Raw genomic sequence first — 22,198 nt, 5'->3', positions numbered from 1 at the left:
CTTGCCACTGAGAAACCCTGTTGAGAGAGAGAGAAAGAGGGGGACGGGGTAGGTGCACCCGAGGAACGTCACCCAAGTGTGTCCTCTGTGCAATGCGCTAATGCATAAACAAATCGTGAAATATTTTAATCTTCTTTGCCTTAAGCGAAATTGACCAAGTAGAGCGTTGTCTGCAGCTGGAGAGGGGCAGGAGCTCATGGGCGTCGTGCTTTTCTTTATCGGGTGGACCCCTCTCTCCAGCTCTCAGCTCCCATTTTGGTAAAAAAGTGATTTAATTCTGTAAAACTGTTGACTGAAAAAATCCCAAAGGTCAGCTCAAACCTCACCGTCTTTCCTACAGAGCACGCCGCCCGGAGAGAGCATGGCTCGCTGTTATCTAGACGCTTGGTCCGTTCTTACGCTGGCACAAGGCCAGGGAACACCGGGGCAGGCTGGGAGACACAAGTTCTGCCTAGCTCCATTCTCTGCCTGCTCTGTGTAAGCGATACCGGAGTCTTGTGATCACACGCTGCTGCTCAGGCCCCGAGGGCATCTGAGGCCTCTCTTTCCTGAGTAGATCCACGTGCCGGGAGGACATGGCTGGGCCTCCGTGGAAAGCCTCCTGTGAAAGATTCCAGCCACTCTCTTCCTCCGACTGGGGGGGGGGGGGGCAAGGAGAAACGTGGTATCTCCTCCTCAGAAAACAGCAGAAATTCTGATGACTGCAACTGAATACCACCAACAACGACATACTTCCTGAGTCAATATGTCCATGGGGTTTGTGTTCAGTTTAAACGTCTGTTAATTTTTTCCTAGGGCTGTTTTAGTACTTGGAAAGCGTGATTGTAAAAAATCCAGACACACCAGCTTTTTTTTTTTTCCTTTCTAAATTTTTAAGTGTTTGTAGTTTTTCTTTTCTCCAAAGAAATGAAGAAAATAAGCCATCATGTAGGGTTTCATCAATCTTAAACCATCCTATAACTTAGTGTATGGCAAATTAGAATTGATCTATGGGGACATATTATTATAGAGTAGGAAATACCTATTTGATAATTAATGTTGGAGGCCGCAGAGGTGGCTCAGCAGTGAAGAGCCTGGCCGCCCTTCCAGAGGACTTAGGTTCCAACCCTCACACTCCTGTGGCGGCTACAACCACCTACAACCTCAGTCCCAGGGAGATCTCACGCCCTTTTCTGGCTTCCTTGGGAACTGCATGTGTGTGATGCACAGAGATCCACGGGTTACACATACAAATCAACCAGTCTTTGAAATAAAGAATCGATGTTGGGATATCCCAGGATGGTATGGAGAAGAGTGAAACTGGATCCACAGATCTTCATCATAATGTTTTTTTGTTATTTTGTTTTAAAACACAATCTTACTGTGTAGCACTGATTGGCCTGGAATTTGCTATGTAGACCAGGCTGGCCTTTCGAACACACAGAGACATGCCTGCCTTTGCCTTCCATGTACTGGCATTAAAGGTATGTACCAGCAGATCCAAACATGTGTTAGATACCTTAAAAATAACTGAAATTTTTTTTCCAAAGTAGAAGAAAATAGCCTAGTATACCTATGAAGGGTCATCATTCTATTTATAGAAAAGATTATTATTGTAATAATATTTATAATATAAACTTATTTATAGATAAATATCACGATTAGAACAAAAATCAAATAAGAAACAAAATGAGAAATTACTCAACATATTTAGTATCTCAAGTACATAAATAAATGTTAGTATAAGTACTCTGCTTTTCTGCCAATGTTCAATAAAGACTAAAATTTGTACAAAATAAAATAAAATTCTTCCAAGTTAAAGTGCATCACATGCACAACTTTATCACAAACTTGTGAAATGCCACAAATGACTGAAATATTTTTTAAGCCAGCATTGGAGGAGGAGCAATGAGAAACAAGACCACATTATATTACTGATGGGTCCAATTTCTCAAGAATAATTTATTTTATTTAGTTAGAGGTATGTGTCCAGGGGTGGTGGTGGTGGTGGTGGTGGGTCAGAGGACACCTTCAGAATCAGTTCTCTCCTACCATGATGGGCCTGAGGATCAAACTCAGGTCATCAGGTTGGGAGGCAAGCACCTTTGTCTGATGAGCCCAAGGATAATTTTTTGAATTGTTTCAGGAGCTACAAAACCTTTAAAATGTATCCATTCTATTTTGGGCTCAGGTGGGAAGGAAACAAAGAAGAAAATGAAGGTTTAGTGTTCCGGTAGCAACATTGTTTTTCACAACACCCATAAGCAACATCTCTATTGAATGTGGAGGAATTGAGCCGGAACCTACCTGGAGATTTCATCCCTACAAAGAAGCATTCTTGGTACTAGAAAGAACTCCGAGAAAGGTAAACACCAACCCGGCCGCAAAACCCTTTGATCTACAGTGGTGACCCGCTTGTGAGCTACAGTAGTAGCACAGTGGCACTAGTGGCACAGACTTGTGGGAGTAACCAACTAGTATCTGATGGAAGGCCTGCTCCGTCAGATGGGACCCATCCCCGATGTTGTTGGGTGACCAAGAATCTGAGACTTGATAGTCCAGGAACCTAAGGGAATACTAAAACTTCTGCTCTGCTAAAGGTATGTGGTAACACAATAACTCCTAGTGACATTCTGCTGTAATCATAGATCTGTGCCTTGCTCAGCCATGCACCCTCAGAGAAGCTCCTTCCTGCAACAGATGGGAACAAACTCAGAGACCAAAGCCAGGAAATACGCAGACTGGGAGACCTTGAAACACTCAGCCCTGGGTGAACTGTCTCTATCAGATTCCTCCCTTCAAGGCGCAGGGAATTCTTGAAAGAGGAGGCAGAAAGAGTGTAGGAGCCAGAGGGGATGGAGGGCATCAAGGAGACAAGATTCCTCGAAATCAACGTAATCAGTGCACCTATTGAACTCCCAGAGACTGGAAGCAAGCACAGGGCCTGCATGGGCTGCACTGAGGTGGGGTCAGATTGCTGAAAGGAGCTGTGGGCCACACCCCTATCCCTAATCCTGAAGCCACCTCCAACCGATAATAATAACCGTTTGCAAAGGAAGATTTCGTTTTCTCCAAGGGAGTCTCACTTGGGAAACAAACCACTTTTGAGAGGAGGCCACAAGCTCAGCAGTACAAACTCAAGGTCATCTTTAGAGGATGTCTCTTCTTTTCTTTTCTTTTCTCTTCTTTTTGTCTCATACTGTTGAACCAGGGCACTTCTTTTTTGTTTTAACCTTACAAGTCCTTTGCATATTATTGTTGGGTTTCAACCCCAGGGCAAATGAACATCTGAGTGGACCTGGCTACCAGGAACTCCCAGCAACCCTTATTCCGTACCTGTACCTGTTACAGGGCCTCTGCCCTAAACTTCTCCAGCCCAGAGTCTAGGCTGCTCTTCTCCCAGCTGCCCTGCCCTATGTAATCCAACCATTTTGGTTAGTTGGCTCTTTTTCCTTCTACTCTTTATCCTCCTGTCCTCTTGGTTTGGCTCTCTCCTCCCCCCTCTCCTCTCAAGGCTTGTCTCAGGGTCCTGTTCACTCCGGACTCTCCAAGATGTTCCTGCCTCTGGCTGTGCTCTCCCACACATCTTCAATAAACCTTGTCCTCCACCATACCTAGGAGCAGTCATAGTATGGTGACTTCTTATTTTTTATTTTTTTCTCCATTCAGTTATATTATGGCTTGTGGTTTTGTGTTTTTAATGGTATTCCTTGAGACAGGGTTTGTTTGTGTAACTTGGTTGTTCTGGACTCAATTTGTAGACCAGGCTGACCTTGAACTCACAGAGATCTGCCTGCCTCTGCCTCCCAGGATGCTGGGATTGCAGGCTTGTGCCATCTTACTCAGCTTCTTTCCTTCTTTCTTTCTTAAATTATTTATTTACTTTGTGCATTGTTTTTCTTTGCCTGTATGAGGGTGTCAGGTCCACTGGAACTGGACTTACAGACAGTTGTGAGTTGCCATGTGGGTGCTGGGAATTGAACCTGGATCCTCTGGAACAGCTGTGAGTGCTCTTAATCACTCAGCCATCTCTCCAGCCCCTACATGATTGTTTTCTAATGAGAGACAGAGAGGGTATGGATCTTCATGGGAGTGGAGGAGGAACTAGGCAGAGCAAGGGGAGGGAAAACCGTAATCAGAACATATTGTTTGAAAAAATGTATTTTCTTTTTAAAAATTCATTAATTAATTCACTTTACATCTCAGTTGTAGCCAGAAAAAAAATATTTTCAATAAAAGAAATAAAAAGTTTGCGAACTTGCTTTTGCCCTTAATAAATGGAAAAATTATATGTATATCAAAATAAAATAAGTAAATAAAGAGGGACATCTCTAACACAACTGAAAGGAAAATGACCTAAGTTACTGCTCAATATTAATAGAGCTGAATGCAGTAGATACACAATTACAATTGTGACTGTGTGAATTATACTATCCATGGAAATTGCTATGTGAAACTGTGACAAGCACACGGAACTGCAAGGTCCTTGGAAGTGGCTCAAGGTGCTACTTGTGTTGCCTATAGAGGCCACACTTCCTGGTACACAGTGATTGCTCAGCTAGCGTCTTCAGAAGGGACACAGAGTTGCCTTTTGTGTTTGTCTTTGCTTCTGTCTTGTTTGACCTCTAGCAACATTGTAACAAGTTCTTGTTTCCCCTTAACTCTAACCGGGCCCCAGCTACAAATAAATACATCACCTATGCGCTCCTGGCATCCAGCTAGTGACCTATGCTCTACTAAGTCTTTAGGCTCTGAGCAACACACAGCTGCAGCTCAATCAACACCAACATGAAGTCTGCATGGATCAGCGAACATTTAAGAAGATGCACAAGCCTTGTCAAATGCCCAAACGAAGGTTAGCAAATGTGGGAAAAGAACAAGAGTGAGGGCTGTAATTTAAAAATCTAATTGCAGCAGGACGTGGTAGAGCACACCTTTAATCCTAGGGCTCGGGAGGCGGAGGCGGAGGCAGAAGGATCGCTGTGAATTCGAGGCCATCCTGGTCTAAAAGGCGAGTACGACCCCCATGACTACACAGAGAAACCTGTCGGAAAAAAAAAAAAGAAAAGAAAAGAAAAAGCGAATTGCATTTATTCTTGGGAAGAGACAGCAGTTTGGAAAATATGCACAGTTATGTTTGAAGTGCTTTAAAGAAGAGGTATTGGAAACGAAATCTCATATCCATATATTTAAAAAATTAATTGCAATCCCTTTGCTGGGATTAGACAGCGCGGCTAAGCTCCCCAACCTCAGGCTGCTCATTACAGAGGCGGTCAGGCACAGCCAAGGATTCGACCTTCCCGAAAGGCTGAGGGCTCTGATACTCAGGAAGCCACCAGAAAACTGGAAGGAACCACTCTGCGCAGAAGAGCGTTGAGATTACATTAATAGCAGAGCGTTCATTCATGCCCTCCAGAGGTCTGTCTACAAGAGAAGCCGGGAGCCTAGAGACAGACAGCCGAGAGGCTGGGGAAGGAGTGTCTTGTTCTTAGGAGTCCTCAGATTGAGGTGTCTGACAGGCCGAGCTAACAGAAAAGCCAGACACCCACATTCACTGCCAAACGGAGTATCCATCTAGCGGCCTTGCATTCCGCTTTTTTTTTTTTTTTTTTCTTGATGGCGCAGAGTGCCGGGTGTATAAATACTTCCTAACAGATTGAATGGTTCAAGGTTTGAATGGAGAGAAGCCGGAGACAGGGGCTTGCCCAACACTCTGAGGCAATAGCGGCATAAAAAGGTGTTAGTGTGGATTTGGGAGGAGTATAATTTATTTGCAGAAACGCAGAGCTCTGCAGAGGCCCCAATCCAGACAGTGAGCTCTAGCTGGCAACGCCCTGACAGCGGGGAAGGGGCGGAAGGCTGAAATCGCCAGGCCAGGAGCACAATGGTGCAGGATGCAGGTTAAAGAGACCTTCCTCGGAGGCGTCGGGCCCCTGGTCCCCAGATCCGCCCCAGGCTAAACCCTCTTGAGCTATAAATATAGCAGCCCACAGGCGGGCAGAGACACGGTGTTCCCTCGGCTCGCTGGGACCGATAACATGAATTTGCCCTTTAAACGTCCCAAGCTGCAAGCACGGGCCCCCCAACCCACCCCTCGCTCCCGGAAACGTCTTCGCCCCCAATGCCCTCTGCAACGGAGGGGGATGGAGAGGGGCTGTCCGGGGACCCGCGCAGCCAATGCGCGCTGCGCGCTTGGCCGGGGTCCCTCCTCCTCTCGCGAGACGCCGAGCCGGGGATATAAGGAGGGCTGCGGTCAGGCGGGCGGTCCCTTCGCGTCGTGCAGGGACGGAGACGGGGTGGCGGCGTCTGGCCGGGCGTAGGCAAGAGCGAGAGAGCGGCTCCTTGCAGGCTGTGCGCGCCCGGCTTTCGGCATGGGGGATCAGGCTCTGAGCTTCCTGAAGGACTTCCTGGCGGGTGGCATCGCCGCCGCCGTCTCCAAGACCGCTGTCGCCCCGATCGAGAGGGTCAAACTGCTGCTGCAGGTGAGGACGGCTGGGTGGCGCGGGCGGGGCGCGGCGGGGCGCAGGGGATGCGGACGGGGTGCGGGGATGCGCGAGGGGCGCGGGGATGCTGCGGCGTGGGCGCGCACGGCGCTGCGGAAAATCTGTGCTAGGCCGCAAGCCCGTGGCCTACGCGAAGGGGAAGGTGCCCTCTACGCAGATAGACACAGGTCCAGCGTCAGTGGCAGATGCGTGGTGTCGGGTGGCGCCCGCGTTGGGGTGTCTATATATGGAAACCCACCCCGAAGCCGGACTACCTCGAGCCAGCTCCTGCGCCCGGTACAGCAAGCGGCATTCCACCCAAGGCCTCTTAGGTCGGGCCTCACCCTTTGGCGGCATCCTTTGCACCTCCTTATCCGCATCCACCTTTTACAAAAGAACCATCAGGACTGGGGAATCGCACTGCGCTATAGCCTGACATTGATTTCATTCATCTTCCCGTTACCTCTCCAAGATGCGAATTCGTGGCCTGTGTTTCACGGATGGAGACACCAAGGCAGAAATTCGCAAGGAATTTTCAGGATAAATTCAGATCGCCTTAGCCACCCCGTCCACATATGATTCTATCGCAGAAGCAGTCGCCATTTAGTGGGGATGGCCATTTGGGAGTCTGAACCGATCAGCACCATGGTGTAACAGATTGGTGATAGCGGTATTAACCCAACAATCGACTGCTTGGAAATTTTCATCCATCTACTGCTTAGACAGGCTTGTCTCGAGGGACGTGAGAGTGAAGCAGCGGGGATGGTCAGCAGCTCCCTATGTTAAGAGCCCTTGAGGGAAGGATCTTTATCTGTGCCTCCCATAAGCCTGCAGGGAATTTCCCTCAAATGCCCGTGTAATGATTTTTTTTTCTTTTTAGCTTAGTCAAGTAACTAACATTTATTGGCATTTTTGATAAACTGCTTGATTCCTGATACATTAAAATAAAACGCAATTGGAATTCCCTTCTGTCTCTTGAGGAGGAAAGGGAAGAGTGGGTGAGAATCCCGGGCAGTCCACAGCTGTACTCCAGCATTTGGGAGGCTAACTAATGCAGGGAGAGTTTGACTTTCCAGGCTAGCCTGGGCTACCGAAGATGACCCTGTCCTTATAAAGCAAGAGAATAAACAGGAAATTGAGGAAGTACAAACATTTTTTTCCTCCTGTCTTCCCCTTCTCTTCTCCCCGCCTGTCCTCTGTCACCCACCCTGCCCTGCCCCCAACTAGGTCCAGCATGCCAGCAAACAGATAAGTGCAGAGAAGCAGTACAAAGGCATCATTGATTGCGTCGTGAGAATTCCCAAGGAGCAGGGCTTCCTCTCCTTCTGGAGGGGTAACCTGGCCAACGTGATCCGGTACTTCCCCACTCAAGCCCTGAACTTCGCCTTCAAGGACAAGTACAAGCAGATCTTCCTGGGAGGCGTGGATCGGCATAAGCAGTTCTGGCGCTACTTCGCCGGGAACCTGGCTTCCGGTGGGGCAGCCGGCGCCACCTCCCTCTGCTTCGTCTACCCGCTGGACTTTGCCAGAACCAGGCTGGCTGCCGACGTGGGCAAGGGGGCTTCCCAGCGTGAGTTCAGTGGGCTGGGCGACTGTCTCACCAAGATCTTCAAGTCTGATGGCCTGAAGGGTCTCTACCAAGGTTTCAGTGTGTCTGTCCAGGGCATCATCATCTACCGAGCTGCCTACTTCGGAGTCTATGACACTGCCAAGGGTGAGCGGGGGATTTGAGGTGGAAGGGGTGGGGTAGGGGTGTGGAGAGAGGATTCTGTATGGCCCGTCTTCCCTCAGAGACCTTTGTGTTTATTAGTCTCCTTTCCTACCCTGAGCTAAACAGAGTTCTCGGGAGGTGATGCGTGTGGTTTGGCTAAACTGATAACAAAAGGAGCCTGTGTCCTCCTCCGCTGATAAATAGCTGCTCAGGACGCAGAGCTGTCAGTCACCCAGATGGGCTAGAAGTGAGCCTGTGAAGAGAGCTGTAGCTTCTGGATTAAGGGAAGGCAGCGGCCTTTTTTGGTTTGGTTTGGTTGCATGGAAGGGGTCCTTGGGAGGAGCTGGTTCTGTGGAAGGTCAGGTCGTGGAGTTGGGTCCGAGCTGCTGAGGGAAGCACCTCATCACCATCTGCTTCTTGGCTGTGCTCACAGGGATGCTGCCAGACCCCAAGAATGTGCACATTATCGTGAGCTGGATGATTGCCCAGAGTGTGACCGCAGTGGCGGGGCTGGTGTCCTATCCCTTTGACACTGTCCGGCGGAGGATGATGATGCAGTCTGGCCGGAAAGGGGGTAAGCATGAACTCCGCTGACGGCAATCTTAGGTGTTGCCCCTGGAGAACTCTTAAGTGCAAAGAGGCTTTTTTTTTTTTTTTTAATTGAATGGCAAAATTCCTCTGTGAGGACTTAGGAAACGGAGACCATAATTTCTCCGTTAGCTTTTCCTTCAGGGATTTTTTATTTATTATTAAAAAGATTGTGAGAACATAGTTATTTAGAGTCGGTCCCAGGCATTCTTAGCATTAATTACATAGCCCTTATGTCCTCTTTCTCTACTGCTTGGGTGCATAAGCAAAGGCAAAGAGGTAATTAGCTGTTCACTTAAATTCCTGCTTCCCTTTAGTCATGGGAAGGGTGGATGAAAAAAGGGTGTTTTAGCTAGATCAGAAGACATTGTGCTTTGATAGTTTTAGCTTCCACAGGTAAAAGCATGAAACTGCTATTTGTAAGGTGAACGCCAAATGTGAGGGGATTTTGTATAACCCAACAGTCATACCTTTGGTTTTTTTTTTCCTGCCTAATCTTGGTATTCGTAGAATGTAACACTCCTTCCTACCTACCTGCCTTCCAGTTTTAGTTTGACAATGCGTGAACTGGTTGATAGTTCCAGTTTTTACTTCTGAAGTTGACGGTGAGGAATTAGGGTTACTAGAAAATAGCCTGATAAATAGTTATTCAAGAAAGGAAGGAACCCTTACCTGCCTTTGTCTCCACAGCTGACATTATGTATACGGGGACAGTTGACTGCTGGAGGAAGATTGCGAAAGATGAAGGAGCCAAGGCTTTCTTCAAAGGTGCCTGGTCCAATGTATTGAGAGGCATGGGTGGTGCTTTTGTACTGGTGTTGTACGATGAGATCAAAAAGTATGTCTAATGTAACTAAAAACAAGTTCACTGGTTCACAGTGGACTTAGTTCACAAGTTCAAAATCCATTGTGTGGTTTAACAGACTATTCTTAAGGAAATAAAGACAGATCCTGGAGAAAACCAGACCATAAGGAATACCTCAGAAAAATGCTTCATTTGAGTATTCATTAAACCACAAAGGTATTTTGTATTTATTTTACATTTAGATTCTCACAGCAAACAGAAGATAGCTTATCATACTTGTTCAATTAATTAACTGAAGAACTGATAATGGAAAAGTGACTGAATGTGAATCATTAATAAAGACTACTCAGTACTCTTTATCTCCCTGAAGTCATTAACTGCTAACAGATTAAGAAGCAGCATTGCGCATTTTCTAGTAGGCTGTATTTGTTGGGGACTCCTATATGCATGCTCTATGCTGAACACATTATAGTTGTTTTTCAACCATAAGCAGGCCATGTACTATCTTACCACAGGCTCTCCACAGTCCCCAACTGTATGTCTTTCACCCAGTCTTCAGGAACTATGAGCCTCTGCTTTCAATCACAGGGACAGCAATTTTGCTTAGGAAGGTTTTTGGTTTTGGTTTTATTTATTTATTTATTTTCTTGCACAGAATCCTGATTCCTAGAGATTTCCAATAAGTGGACAGTATTCACTGAAGTTGTCTCAGTTTGGGCTGTAATAGCAAAGTGCCATATACATTTGCTGGTTCATAAAACAAAAGCCCGAGTCTGTGAGATTCAGTTCTGGTGACAGCCATGTGACTTCCAGAATCTTCTGGTGGGAAGAGAGCCTGAGAGTCCCTCTTGAAGGATACTAATTACAGTGACAGGCTTCACGCTCTGATTTCTTCCCAAGGGATGGGTCTCTTAATACTATCTTAAGAGTTAGAGATTGAATTCCAGGGCTGGGGTCACCCCCAACATTCACTTCAAGGTGTCAATTATCAAGCTAATATTTTATGCCTGGGAAGATCTAAAAGTGAACCTGTCCTGAAGCATTAGTAGGAGAAGATGAAATGGTACTGGTTAAGCAGTTTGATAATAGTAAACCTTGATTGGGAATAAACAGAAGTGGGGCAGAGCCAGGGAGGGGAATGATAGGAGAGGCCCTTGAATGAAAGTAACTATCTAGGTATACAAAGTATCCGCTTGTACTCCCTTTCTGTAACAGGGTAAGAACTAGGAGAAAAGCCTATCTGGATTTGACTTTCAGAGAAAAATGGGACAACACTAGGGAGATGGCTCAGGGTTAAAAGCACCTAGTGCTCTTGCTGAGGTCCCGGGTTTGGTTGCCAGCACCTACAAGGAGGCCTACTACTGTCTGTCACCGCAGTTCCAGGGGATCTCATGTGTGCGCTCCTCTGGTCTCCTGAGGTCTCGGCACACGTGGTGCACAAACATGCATGCAGCAAAACATCCATGAAATAAAGGGAAACAAGTAGTTCTGGGTCAGGAAAAGAGCAGACCCTGGGCAAGGCTTGGAAAGTAGCTAAACGTCTGTTTTCTGTAGTTCCTGATGGATAGATTGGGGTTGGGCTATCCAGGCCCTTCCCATTAACTCCCTCTGGGGTAACACACTGGTGCCTTGTTTTTCGCCAGAGTAATCAAGGAGTGTATGTTGTGTTTTCCATATCGAGAGTCTCATCTAGTGTCAGGATAGACGTCTAGATGGATGGAAAAGCCTAAAAAGATGAGAAGATCTCAATCTCAATATGACAAGGAGCAAATGGTGAGGCTAGAGGTCTTCCAGTTACACCGCTTTTCGTTCCAGGATATCGATGATTCAAGTTTCTGTTGCTGACAGAAATAAAAGGACAGGCCAGTAGGAAAACTAATTTTGTGTTGCATACCTAAGACTTGGGCCGCCACTTGCAGTATTTCCAGACCTAAGGGTTTCGCCTGACAGGGAGGCCATGAGATGTAGCTGAACTAACTGCAGTGAAGGAAGAGTAGGTCATCGCAGCCTAGCCAAGCGGCAAATTGTTTTCCAAGCCCGCCCTCCCTGGCATGCAGCGGAGAGCAGAGTGGAGGGAGGGACAGGCCGCACGTCAAGCCGCACATCTCACCATCTGCACATGGCCCAGTTGCGGGTTTTCTCCTGCCTGCTCTTTGCCCCGGGAGTCCTGTTGAACTGGTTCCACTGTAGCTACTTCACTCAACAGGAATTCCTAGAACAAGGCCAGTGACAGAATGCTGTGACCAAGAGTGGGGGCAGACAGGCACGGTTTCCCCTGCTGTCCTGTGACTGTCAGGGTACAAAGCTTTCAAGCCTGAAGGTCTGGGTAAAGGGGTCACATCCAAGCGAAAACCTAGAATTCTCAAGATTTGACCTCTGGGAATCTCTTTAGCCACCTTTTATTTTCAGTGTGAGAAAAACTTAAGCTCTAAATCTGGACGGAAGAGTTTAATTCCTGGAACTCACAAGGTAGAAAACTGACTCTTGCACGTTGTCCTTGGACTGGATCATATGTGCACTGTGGCACATGCATGACACACACACACACACACACACACACACACATTAAAAAATTAAACCACAGAGATGGCCCACAGCCTCTGTTATGGATTCAAAACACACTGGCATTGGAAAGTTATCACTTGCTGGGTAATATCACCTGCTGCTTTTCTAGGGCCCTTTCAGTTTGAAGCACCCATATTTTGAAATTTACAACCACCTATAACTAGCTATAGGGGATCCCACACTCCCTGGGACCCAGGTGCCCCTGCATGCAGATGGTGTTTACCTACCTACACTCAGCACACATACATACACATGAAAACAAATCATCACAAAAGACATGTCAGCGTAAATCACCAGAGACAAAAGCAAGAGAGTGAATCAGTGTGTCATCAAAGTGGCATATTATTTCAAAAACTTGTGAAATGCAGCAGGTCAAAACTAATGGAAAGCGGTGAAAAGAGGCTTTAGCATGTGTGCTGCCTGGTTTTAACTCATCTTGACACAAGCCAGAGTCATCAGAGAGGAGGAAGCTGTGGGTCTCCTCTAACGTAGGGGTCGCTGGGATCAGAAAGCCTTGAGCATCATGAAATAGCCTCTGGGAACCACTCCAGCAAGATAGCTCAACTTTATTCGGAGTGAACAAAGACTTTATAGTCCTTGGGGAGTGGGTGGGGGGCTCCCAGGACATGTACATAATTGGTTAGAACTAGGAATCCCAAGGATGCTTGATTTGCATTTGGCAGCACGACCCTATCATATGAACAGGAACACAGTACTTAATTATCCTAGGCTTAGGGAGGGAAGAGCTAGCAGGGAACTGTGCCAAAGGCCATAATGGTTAGAGGCATCTATGCCTGAAGACACTCTCCAGATGAGGTCAGACAGAGCAGGAGGCCCTGCTGGGGAGAGGGAGTCCTCTGTCTAGCACCAAGCTTAGAAAGGCTATCCCGACTGGGAGCACTGCAAGCTCAAACAGCAGGTTCCTCAAACAGGAAGCCTCAATTGAGGAAATGCCACCATAATAATCCAGTCGTACGAAATCCTGTAGGGCACTAGTTCTCAACTTTCCTAATGCTTCGGCCCTTTAATACAATTCCTCATGTGGTGACCCCAACCATAAAATTATTTCATAACTGTAATTTTGCTAGCGTTATGAATTGTTTTTTTTAAAAGGTTTATTATTATTTATACAGTATCCTGTCTACATACTGCAGAAGAGGGCACCAGATCTCATTATGGTTGTGAGTCACCATGTGGTTGCTGGGAATTGAACTCAGGACCTTTGGAAGAACAGACACTGCTCTTAACCTCCAAGCCATCTCTCCAGCTGTGTTATGAATTGTAATGCAAACATCTGATATGCAGATCCCCCTGGGGGTCAAGTTGAGACCTACTGCTGAAGAGTTTTTTGTTTGTTTTTCCTTAGTTAGTGACTGATTGGAGGGGGGGGGCCCAGCCCATTATGGGTGAGGCCATTCATGAGCTGGTGGTCCTGGGTTCCATAAGCCTTGAGGAGTGAGGTGGTAAGCCACATTTTTTTCATGGTCCCTGCGTAGTTTTGGCCTTGTTCAAGTTTCTGCCCTGACTTCCATTCATGAACTGTGATGATGTGGTAGAATAAGCTGAACACATCATTTCCTCCCCAAATTGCTTTGGTCATGGAGTTCCCTTCACAGGAAAAGTAACGTAAGATAGCATTTGACATGGAGTTGTCACTAATGATCCGAATTCAGTCTGGCAGTAAGGAGGTAAGCCAGGTATGGAATGAAAATAGCCTCCACAGACTCAAGTATTTGAATGCTTGGTCCCTGGTTTGTGGAACTGTTTTGGGGAAGGATTAGGAGGTGTAGATTGTTGGAGGAGGTGTGTCACTCAGGTTGTGCTTGGAGGTTTCAAAAGCCAATGTCAGGTCCAGTCTCTCTACTGCCAACTTGCAGATAAGACGTAAGCTCAGCTACTACTGCTTCAGTGCCACGCCTACCTGCTGCCATGCTTTCTATCATGGACTAAACCTCTCTAAGTACTTGCCAGGTATATGGGAAAATGTGAGTTTGGTCCCCAGAACCCACATCATGGTAGAGGAGAGAACTCACTCCACAAATTGTCCTCTTCCATACATATACCACAGGGCATAAAACTATGCAAAAGTAATAGTGAAAAAAAAAAAAAAGACATTTGTGAGAATCTCTGTGCTTTCAAAGACAGCTATTGGTTTCTTTCTTTTCTTTGGACACATGTTTAAGATGTAATTAGGAGTTGTGCTGGTTTAGGAAAGTGGTGGTTCGGGGTCCTCCTGCAGTAACCATGACTTCACCAGCCCTGAGTAGTTAGCTAAGTTTCCAGTACCAGGCATCACTTCCCTCTTGCCGAGCGGGTCCAGCTAGAGAGCTGTTGGCTACCATCAAGTTATGCATGCCAGCACTGCACCTTAGGGTTACTGTGTTATGCTGGTCGCTGTTGTGGTTCATAGGCTTCATAGTTGGGGTAGGCTCATACTCCCTTTGGAAGCCTGAATGACACCTTCTGGTATCATGAAAGCTAGTCCTCAGGGAGGAGGCATCCAGGTTAGTTCTAGCTCAGGAGCCTCTGGGCCTGGTGTGTATGGTATTCAATCAATGGTTGAACATGTTCAACTACTGGTGTGAAGTGTATGGTGTTTCCAGCAATAGGGACTTACCTTTCACCTCTAGGGGACAACTTAAAAACCATCCCTATATTTGAAAATCAAAATCACCTGTATAACACAAGCCCATTTGTCTTAGGCATTCTTCATCTGTGCTAATGAAGAGATATGCACCTCTGGGAGCCACTGAGCATTCTTTCTGTGGCTTCAGTTTGTTGGAGATATGATCCATTTTCACACAGCTCAGGCTAACCTGGAAATGTAGTTGAGCATGACTTTGAACTTCTGACCATCCTGCCTACTGGACTTACCGGCCAGGAAGGTCAACCACCCTCAGCCCAATGGCATCATTAACCCTCTTTAAAGACAAAATAACCTGGGGCTGGAGAGATGGCTCAGTGACTGAGAGCACTGTCTATTCATCCAAATGGACCCAGGTTCAATTCCCAGCACCCATGTGGCAGCTCACAACTGTCTATACCGCCAATTCTAAGGGATCTGACACCTTCACCCTAATGCACATAAAATTAAATTATTTTAACAAAAAAGACAAAACAACCCAACAATAACAATACTCATTCAAGCTCTAAAAGAATGTCCATTGTATTGTAGCATCATAACAATTTACAAAATGAATCAAATCATATGATTCAAAGACATGCTTACCAGGAGTGTCATTTTTCACAAACTTTCCCAAAAAAATACATTTTCAAAAATACAACTAACTGCCAACTTCATTCTAACTAACAGTCTTGTAGGATATGTAAGACTTTTCCTTCTAATTCTAAAAATATGAACAAAACACAGAATCAATACTTGGTTATTTTTAAATCTTTTATTTCTTTAGTAGGCTAAGCTAGTTCTTTATGCCTAAAACATAACAAACTAGAACATTTTTTAAAAAGATGCTTTAAAAGTTTCCTGCTAATCTTTATTCACGAAAATAAGCAACTTGGCCATTAGCAGTAAGCACATTCTCTGTGATGGTGTACAGCCGTTTACACAATAAGACGTTGGCGTTTACGACGATACAGGCTTTGCGTGGCCAAGCGAGCAAGGCTACATCTTTAGCTTTACTGTAATCATAACACTTTGGAGTTGCTGCCCTCATCTGCAGGAGAAGCAGACCCGTCCCAATCACCTTTCAAAGCTGTGTAATCCCGCTTTTTGACACGTGGGTTGAGCACAACTACATGATGGCATTTTACAAGCAAATGAGTGTTAAGTGCAGTGTTTGATGCAGACTAAAAAAGTAGGGAAGGACAAGGTAGTAGCTGCTCCTTAAGAAATGTTTTTAGTAGTTTGAAATCTTTCATAAGAACTTACTGGAAAATGAGGTGCTAACACTTGACAGAGGTGAAACCAGATCTCAGATCTGTCCACCAGCCTGCAGAGCAGCAGCTTTCTAGCTACAGATGCAGATCTTCAAAGTATATGCAATAAGGACAAGCCAGCCAACTGAACAACAGTGCTGACCCTCATGTGTTTGTGTTGGTGAGGCTGAAGAGATTAACGTACTTACGATACCACCACTACAAAGGCCTCCTAGAGCCTAACCTTAAAGTATCCTGACTTAGATCAGTGAATTCTAAGTTTGTCATTCCTACCCATCTACTGAGTCATCATATATATGTACATATACACACACACATATATATGCAACTTTAACACAACATTGTAAATGGTTTTTAAAAGATGGTTGCCCTTTACTTGAATAACTGTTATCAATAATACTTAGACAAGCTTCTTTCAAATAGCAAAAATTAAGGCATAAATTAGCATTTAAAATCGAAGTATAGCTTTACCTATGAAACTTGGGGAGAATAAAATAAAATGTACTCATAGGCTAATGCCACCGTGAACGTAAAAGATTTTATATATACACGTTTTTCCCCTCAAAAAAGTCAGTTTTTAAAAAAAGTGATTAACTCACTATTGGGGCAAATGCCAAAACGCTGCATTTTAAATTTAAGTTGTTACACCAACATTAGAGGTACAATGTTAAAAACTAAGCCAAAATAAATCCTCTGTATATAAAGCAGGTGTGAAATCTTGTTCTCTAGAACAAAGAAACAAATTGTTAAAGAATGTTTCAGCCCCTCTCCCCCCCAAAGCAGCAGAAAAACCTTCAGTCACATTATGTTCCCATCCACTGTGTGTTTGTACATGTATGTATGTGTGTGATGTGTATGCACACCCACTGTATGTTTGTGTGTCTATGTGTGTATGGTGTATATGCTCAGCAGTTTTGTTTTCTTGGCTTCCCACTTCCAACCTTCGCTGCTGTAGCTAAAACACAATCTATTAAAATAAGACCGACAATGTAGGAGCTGTTTGTATGTGCAGTCTGCCTCTCTGCTAATGAAGGTGAAGCGCACACGCTACAGCGCTGGAGCACTGAAATCAGCTCTCTCGGTGGCTAGGGAAATTCACATTTTAGCAAAAATGGGTCACCAAAGACGTACTGATAAGAGCAGCAATGGAAAGGTTCTGACTATGAACCATTACACTTCGTTCTATAAAGTAACAGCCTCTGGGCTGACAGAATACCCTAGTTTTCACAGTCAGCTCTATTACACCTCTGTGCCACTAGCACTTCCATCAGATAACAGGCCTTCAAATTTGAGACAGGTAAAGATGGTGCTTCTAGGGTTCAGCCAAACCAAACCAAGAAAATTCACTAATATTTAAGGCAGTAGCTTTAGCCAATGTGTGGTTAGTTTCTTTCTAATATAGTTGGTTTCTTGAAAGCATTTCTTTCTTACTGTGACCCTTCTACTAATACAATAAATACACAATGACAGCACACACACTAACAGGATTGTTTCGAACACTGCTCTAACACCCTGGGTCTGCCTCTTGGTTCTTCAAGCTGGGAGTGCTGCTCATTGCTCCAACAAATACTTGCTTTTGTTTCTAATGCTAATGATCTGGATACTAACCAGTCACAAGAGGGTAGGCTGTTCAAGCCTACTCAGGGTCCTTAAGAGTGTTTTACTGGACCACATAAAGACACAAACCAGAAGCTTCTAAAGTGAACCCCTATTATTCACAGTGTGAAATGGTTTGGAATGGATAATCAAACTCTCAAGGAGAAGCACCTTTGAGGAATCAAGAATTGTGCCAGTACAAGCTGCTCACTCTCTTCGTCAATCTAAACCTGCTCATCCATAAAAACATATTTCAAGATTTTTTTTTTCATAAGGAACACAACACTCACAAAATCAGGTGATAACCCACGTTAGACATTCTAAAGCAGAAGCACAAGGCGCTTAAGTTTACAAGGTAAACTCCTTGTTTAGCGTTTATAGTAACTGAAAATAATATAGAGTAAGAACCATATACTGAGTGTCATGGTTTCAACGTGGATGATTACCACTGCTGTTTGTCAGCATAACAAATGAATTTCTATACTGAGAAACTATGCATGCATAACACCTTTCTCTATTAAATTGACATATAGCTTCTATAAATATGCCACCACATGAAACACTGGTTTTACATCAAAGTGTCTTCTGATAACAATTATGCACTGAATAACAATAAATATACTCATTGCTGTATAAGTTGTTGAAAAAAGTATTACAGATGTTTGCAAAGAGTTACAGTAATACATACAAAGACCTTGTTAAAATAGGACAAACAATGTTTATCTTAAGAAAGGTTTTACAACCAAGCAGTACGAACATTCCGGGGTTTCGGTCTTAGCAAAAAGCCAGTGGATGTGTCCAGCAGTGATCGGTCGGTCTTACTACTGAGACCACTGGTCGCACTGGATGTCCTGGAAGCTCCTGCACACACACAAAGACAGAACACTGTCAATATTTGCACCAAGCACACAAGCCATCATATGATAAACTTCCTTTCCTACTTTTAAGTCCAGACTGGTTTTCCTTCCTCATCCCAGATGTGTCTAATACTCTAATGAAATGAGTTTTAATGGAACTGTACTTTTAAAATTCCCCGTGGAATTTAAAGCCACTAAAGTGACTCAAGTGAAAACAAACACTTTGCATAATCATTCATCTATTTACTTGACAAACAGTTTGCTATGGTCAAGGCATAATACTAATTATCAGTTACTAGAACAAGACCTTATCTTAAGTCATGATCATAGCCATGTTTTAAAGTGTAAGTAAAATGACCTAACAGTGACTAAGTCACTGTTATAGTACCTCCGACCAGAGGTTCCATCTTTCTTTAGTAATGGCTTACATTTTGAAGAAAAAAATATAGTTTAGAATGTGTACATGATGCAATAGCATCAACTTCTGTAAAGGAATGTGCCTGACTTCCCACATGCTATATACCCTGGTACTAAATTCCTACATCTCTAGGGTACACAAGCAGCTAAGTCTGTAACTGATCACATATCAAGCATTAAAAAATTTGCATCTTCACTTTGTTGAGTTTTAGTTATCTAGTGGGGACAAAAGAGACACATGTAAGGGTTACTTGGTATTAGCAAATGTTTACAGTTGACTAGAAAGACTATCTCAGCCATATTCCAAGTAGCCTATCTATTAATTTATCCTTTAAACACACATTCTGAAATTAAGAGACTTTCTTCTAGTATCTGAAAAAAAAATACTGCTATTTTCACTCATTTTATCCTTTGTTTTTCTCTCTATGTTACCATTACATTTTGCATATGAAAGCTGAAATTAAGTGGAATATAAAAACACTCCAGTTAGAAATAAAATCATTCCAAAAGTTAGCATTTTAAATCTCTATCGTAAGAACATAACGAACAACAAACGAATAGAAGACAGCTTTTCGTATTCTTACTCAGTGTGCTGTAATGGCCGAGAGTCGATCTCACTCGTCTGACGCATGGTGAAGGGTTGAGATAGCTGATATTCCGATGATAGTCCATCAGCTGTTCAGAGCGTTTCATGCCAACTGTTGGCTTCACAGCTTCAAGCCGTTTCAACAAAGCCTTCATGGAAAATATGAGTTAATCCTAAATAAATACCAATAATTCCTAAAAACTCAGGCATTCTACCACCTAAAATTCATTAAGGAAAAGCAGTGTGTGTCACTCCACGCATGCCAGAAATTTTCTTACCTGCGTAGAAGAAGGACCTATACCCATCCTAACTACATTCTAAGTTCATATACCAACGGATAAGTGTAATCTTCTCCCCTTATCAAGGAAACTTCTCTTTGCAACAGAAAACCACATAAAAGCACATCCACTCAAAACGCAGAGTTGTGGAATCCAGTCTTAATGCATCTACAAAACAACTCAAAGCTCAGGAAATACTGCTGAAGAGGGGTTGGAAAGACTGTCTATTAAAGTCAGAAGGTCAGGAAGTTTGCTGTGAGACTTTGGTCTCCTAGCAATGTCAGTCTCACCAATATGAGCTAAACAACCAATAACATTCCAGAGTGGACAGGGAAAAGCCCACAAGGCCTCACCCCTACACAGAAACTGCAGGCAACTAAGGAAATGCTGAGAGTGGGAAAAATAGTTTTCTTCAGGAAAGAGCACAGTTGGTTATCCAACACTAAATAGTCAGCCTTGCAAACATACATACAGGGAACACTGTACAGACTGAGCAGGCTGTATTTAGGAATATACATGTATATACATATATATGTAACAATAATGAAATAAGGGGACATTAATTTGATAGTTAGGAGGGCTTTATGGATGGGTTTGAAGGGCAGAATTGGAAGGGGAAATGATGTGATTATATTATCTCAAAAAATAATTAAAAAATCAATATTTTCAGAAAAATTCAAAGGGTTTTCCCTAACACATACATTAATTAATCACCCCACTATGAATAAATGACTACAGTCTGGATATAAAGTGTTTCCCGTGGAGGCTTGATCCCAGCTGTTGGCACTCTTGAAAAGTGGCTGGGCTGTGATCTCAGCAAGGGACTAATCCATTACTGGATTAAAATTGAGAGAACTACTAGAAAGCAATGGAAACTCTGGAAGACTTGGCCTCTTTGAATAAGCAGGCTGCTTATAAGCATGCTTTAAAAAGATCTGTCTTGTCCCTAGCCTCTTTCTTCTGTCTCTTTGCTTCCTGGCTGTACTGAGGTAAGCAGCTTCCCTACACCATGCCTTTCTACCATGATGTTTCTGCCTTGTCACAAGTCCAAAAGCAATGAAGCTAGTCATGAACTGAATCCTGGAGCCAAAACAAACCTTTGTTCTCCTAAATTGTTAATCTCAGGTACTGTCACAACAGCCAAAAGGTAAGTTGCATACAACTCACAACAGATGTGCCAGGTCTTTGGAAAGGGACTAAGTCGAAATACAGCAAACTTGATTTTCTCATACAAATGACATAAATAGGAAGCTATAATTCTAACAATCCAATGTTAAACCTTTGAAATCACCAAAGGTTATCAAACTTATCAAAGTTATGGCAAATTCTACCTATGTACATTAGAGAGCAGACGTTTGATTGCAGCCATGTCTCATAGAGAACACCAAGGAAAGGCTGAATGATCAGTGACCTCAAGCCCCACTACTCTCAATCTCTACAACCCAATTGTTTTCTGTACTTTTTCCTTTACATGCTTTAAATTCTGAGTAAATTTACTATGGAAAAACAAGTGCTTTAGCTGCTAAGAGGCTAGAAAACCAGTTACTAAGGAATATAAAGCCTTTTAGAGACTATACAACCCAACAGGACAAAGCAGCATAGTTGCCAGTAAGCAGGTGCTCTCTTTAATATGACTCAGTCTAATATAAATGTCCCTAATTTTATTTTCCAAGGTGTCTTTATTTTATGTGTGTGTGTGCGTCTGGAGCATATAGGTGTGCCATGTGTTTCACTAGGGCCTCAAGAGGCCTGACGACAGCACTACATCACTGGGAATTGAAGTTACAGACACTTGTGAGCTGCCATGTGGCTGCTGGGAACTGACCCTGGTCCTCTGCCAGTGCAGGAAGGGCTCTATCAAGCCATCTCTCCAGCCTCACACATTCTTTCTTAACTCAAAATTCCAAAGCTTCTGCTTTTCAGAGATCTCTGAGAAAGGAACACTGTCAAAGACTAAATGCCTCTGGAGACGGAGTCCTAGTTCTGTTTTCCTTTTTTCTTAAAAGATACAGCCTTTTTTTTTTTTTTTCTAGTACAAACTGATTTTTATCCAGGCTATGCTTATATGTACTAAGATTCACATTTAAAAATCAGCCTCAAGAGTGCAAAGGACAAGTTTTCTATATTGTAGAAGCCGAATCCTGGTGACAAACAAGGGGTACGACTACGAGAGCCCACTGCTCCAGGCAGTGAGACAGGGCCTCTGTTTTCTTCCGATTAAAGCTGGGAAAGCAGCCACTCCCTAGCAGAATTAGTAGAGTTAGTTCTTGTAGAGCTCAGAGTTAGGCTTTACCAATGTTCCACCTGACTGCAGTGTCTGTCAATAGTCTTTCTGAAACAACATGCCATTTTTCTTTGTAGACAGAGGAACTGTATAATGTAGGTGGCTTTTTCTAAAATGACAATCAAATCTACTGTAATTGCACAAAAAATTAGT

At 44.0% G+C, this 22,198-nt stretch overlaps 2 protein-coding genes across 2 annotated transcripts in view; one reads left to right on the top strand and one right to left on the bottom strand.

Annotated features, from left to right (window-relative positions):
- The first annotated feature begins 6,233 nt into the window (after nt 1-6,233).
- Nucleotides 6,234-9,922, top strand: Slc25a4 (solute carrier family 25 member 4). The gene is made up of 4 exons (XM_055593581.1): nt 6,234-6,461; nt 7,689-8,175; nt 8,606-8,746; nt 9,451-9,922. The coding sequence occupies exons 1-4, from the start codon at nt 6,351-6,353 to the stop codon at nt 9,606-9,608; spliced, it is 897 nt and encodes a 298-aa protein (XP_055449556.1). The 5' UTR covers nt 6,234-6,350; the 3' UTR covers nt 9,609-9,922.
- Nucleotides 9,923-15,513: 5,591 nt separating this feature from the next.
- Cfap97 (cilia and flagella associated protein 97) overlaps nt 15,514-22,198 on the bottom strand; it is a 34,092-nt gene continuing 27,407 nt past the window's right edge. Inside the window, exons 4-5 of the mRNA XM_055593603.1 lie at nt 19,482-19,632; nt 15,514-18,484 (exon numbers count right to left, since the gene is read on the bottom strand). Coding sequence (XP_055449578.1) covers nt 18,360-18,484; nt 19,482-19,632 — 276 coding nt within the window. The 3' untranslated portion in view covers nt 15,514-18,359. The remainder of the gene's footprint in view (nt 18,485-19,481; nt 19,633-22,198) is intronic.

This window comes from Psammomys obesus, unplaced genomic scaffold, assembly GCF_907164565.1.
Source record: "Psammomys obesus unplaced genomic scaffold, mPsaObe1.curated_primary_1811, whole genome shotgun sequence".
NCBI classification, from domain to species: Eukaryota; Metazoa; Chordata; class Mammalia; order Rodentia; family Muridae; genus Psammomys; species Psammomys obesus.
Note: the sequence above shows the minus strand (reverse complement) of the source record. Positions and strands in the feature narration are given on the sequence as shown.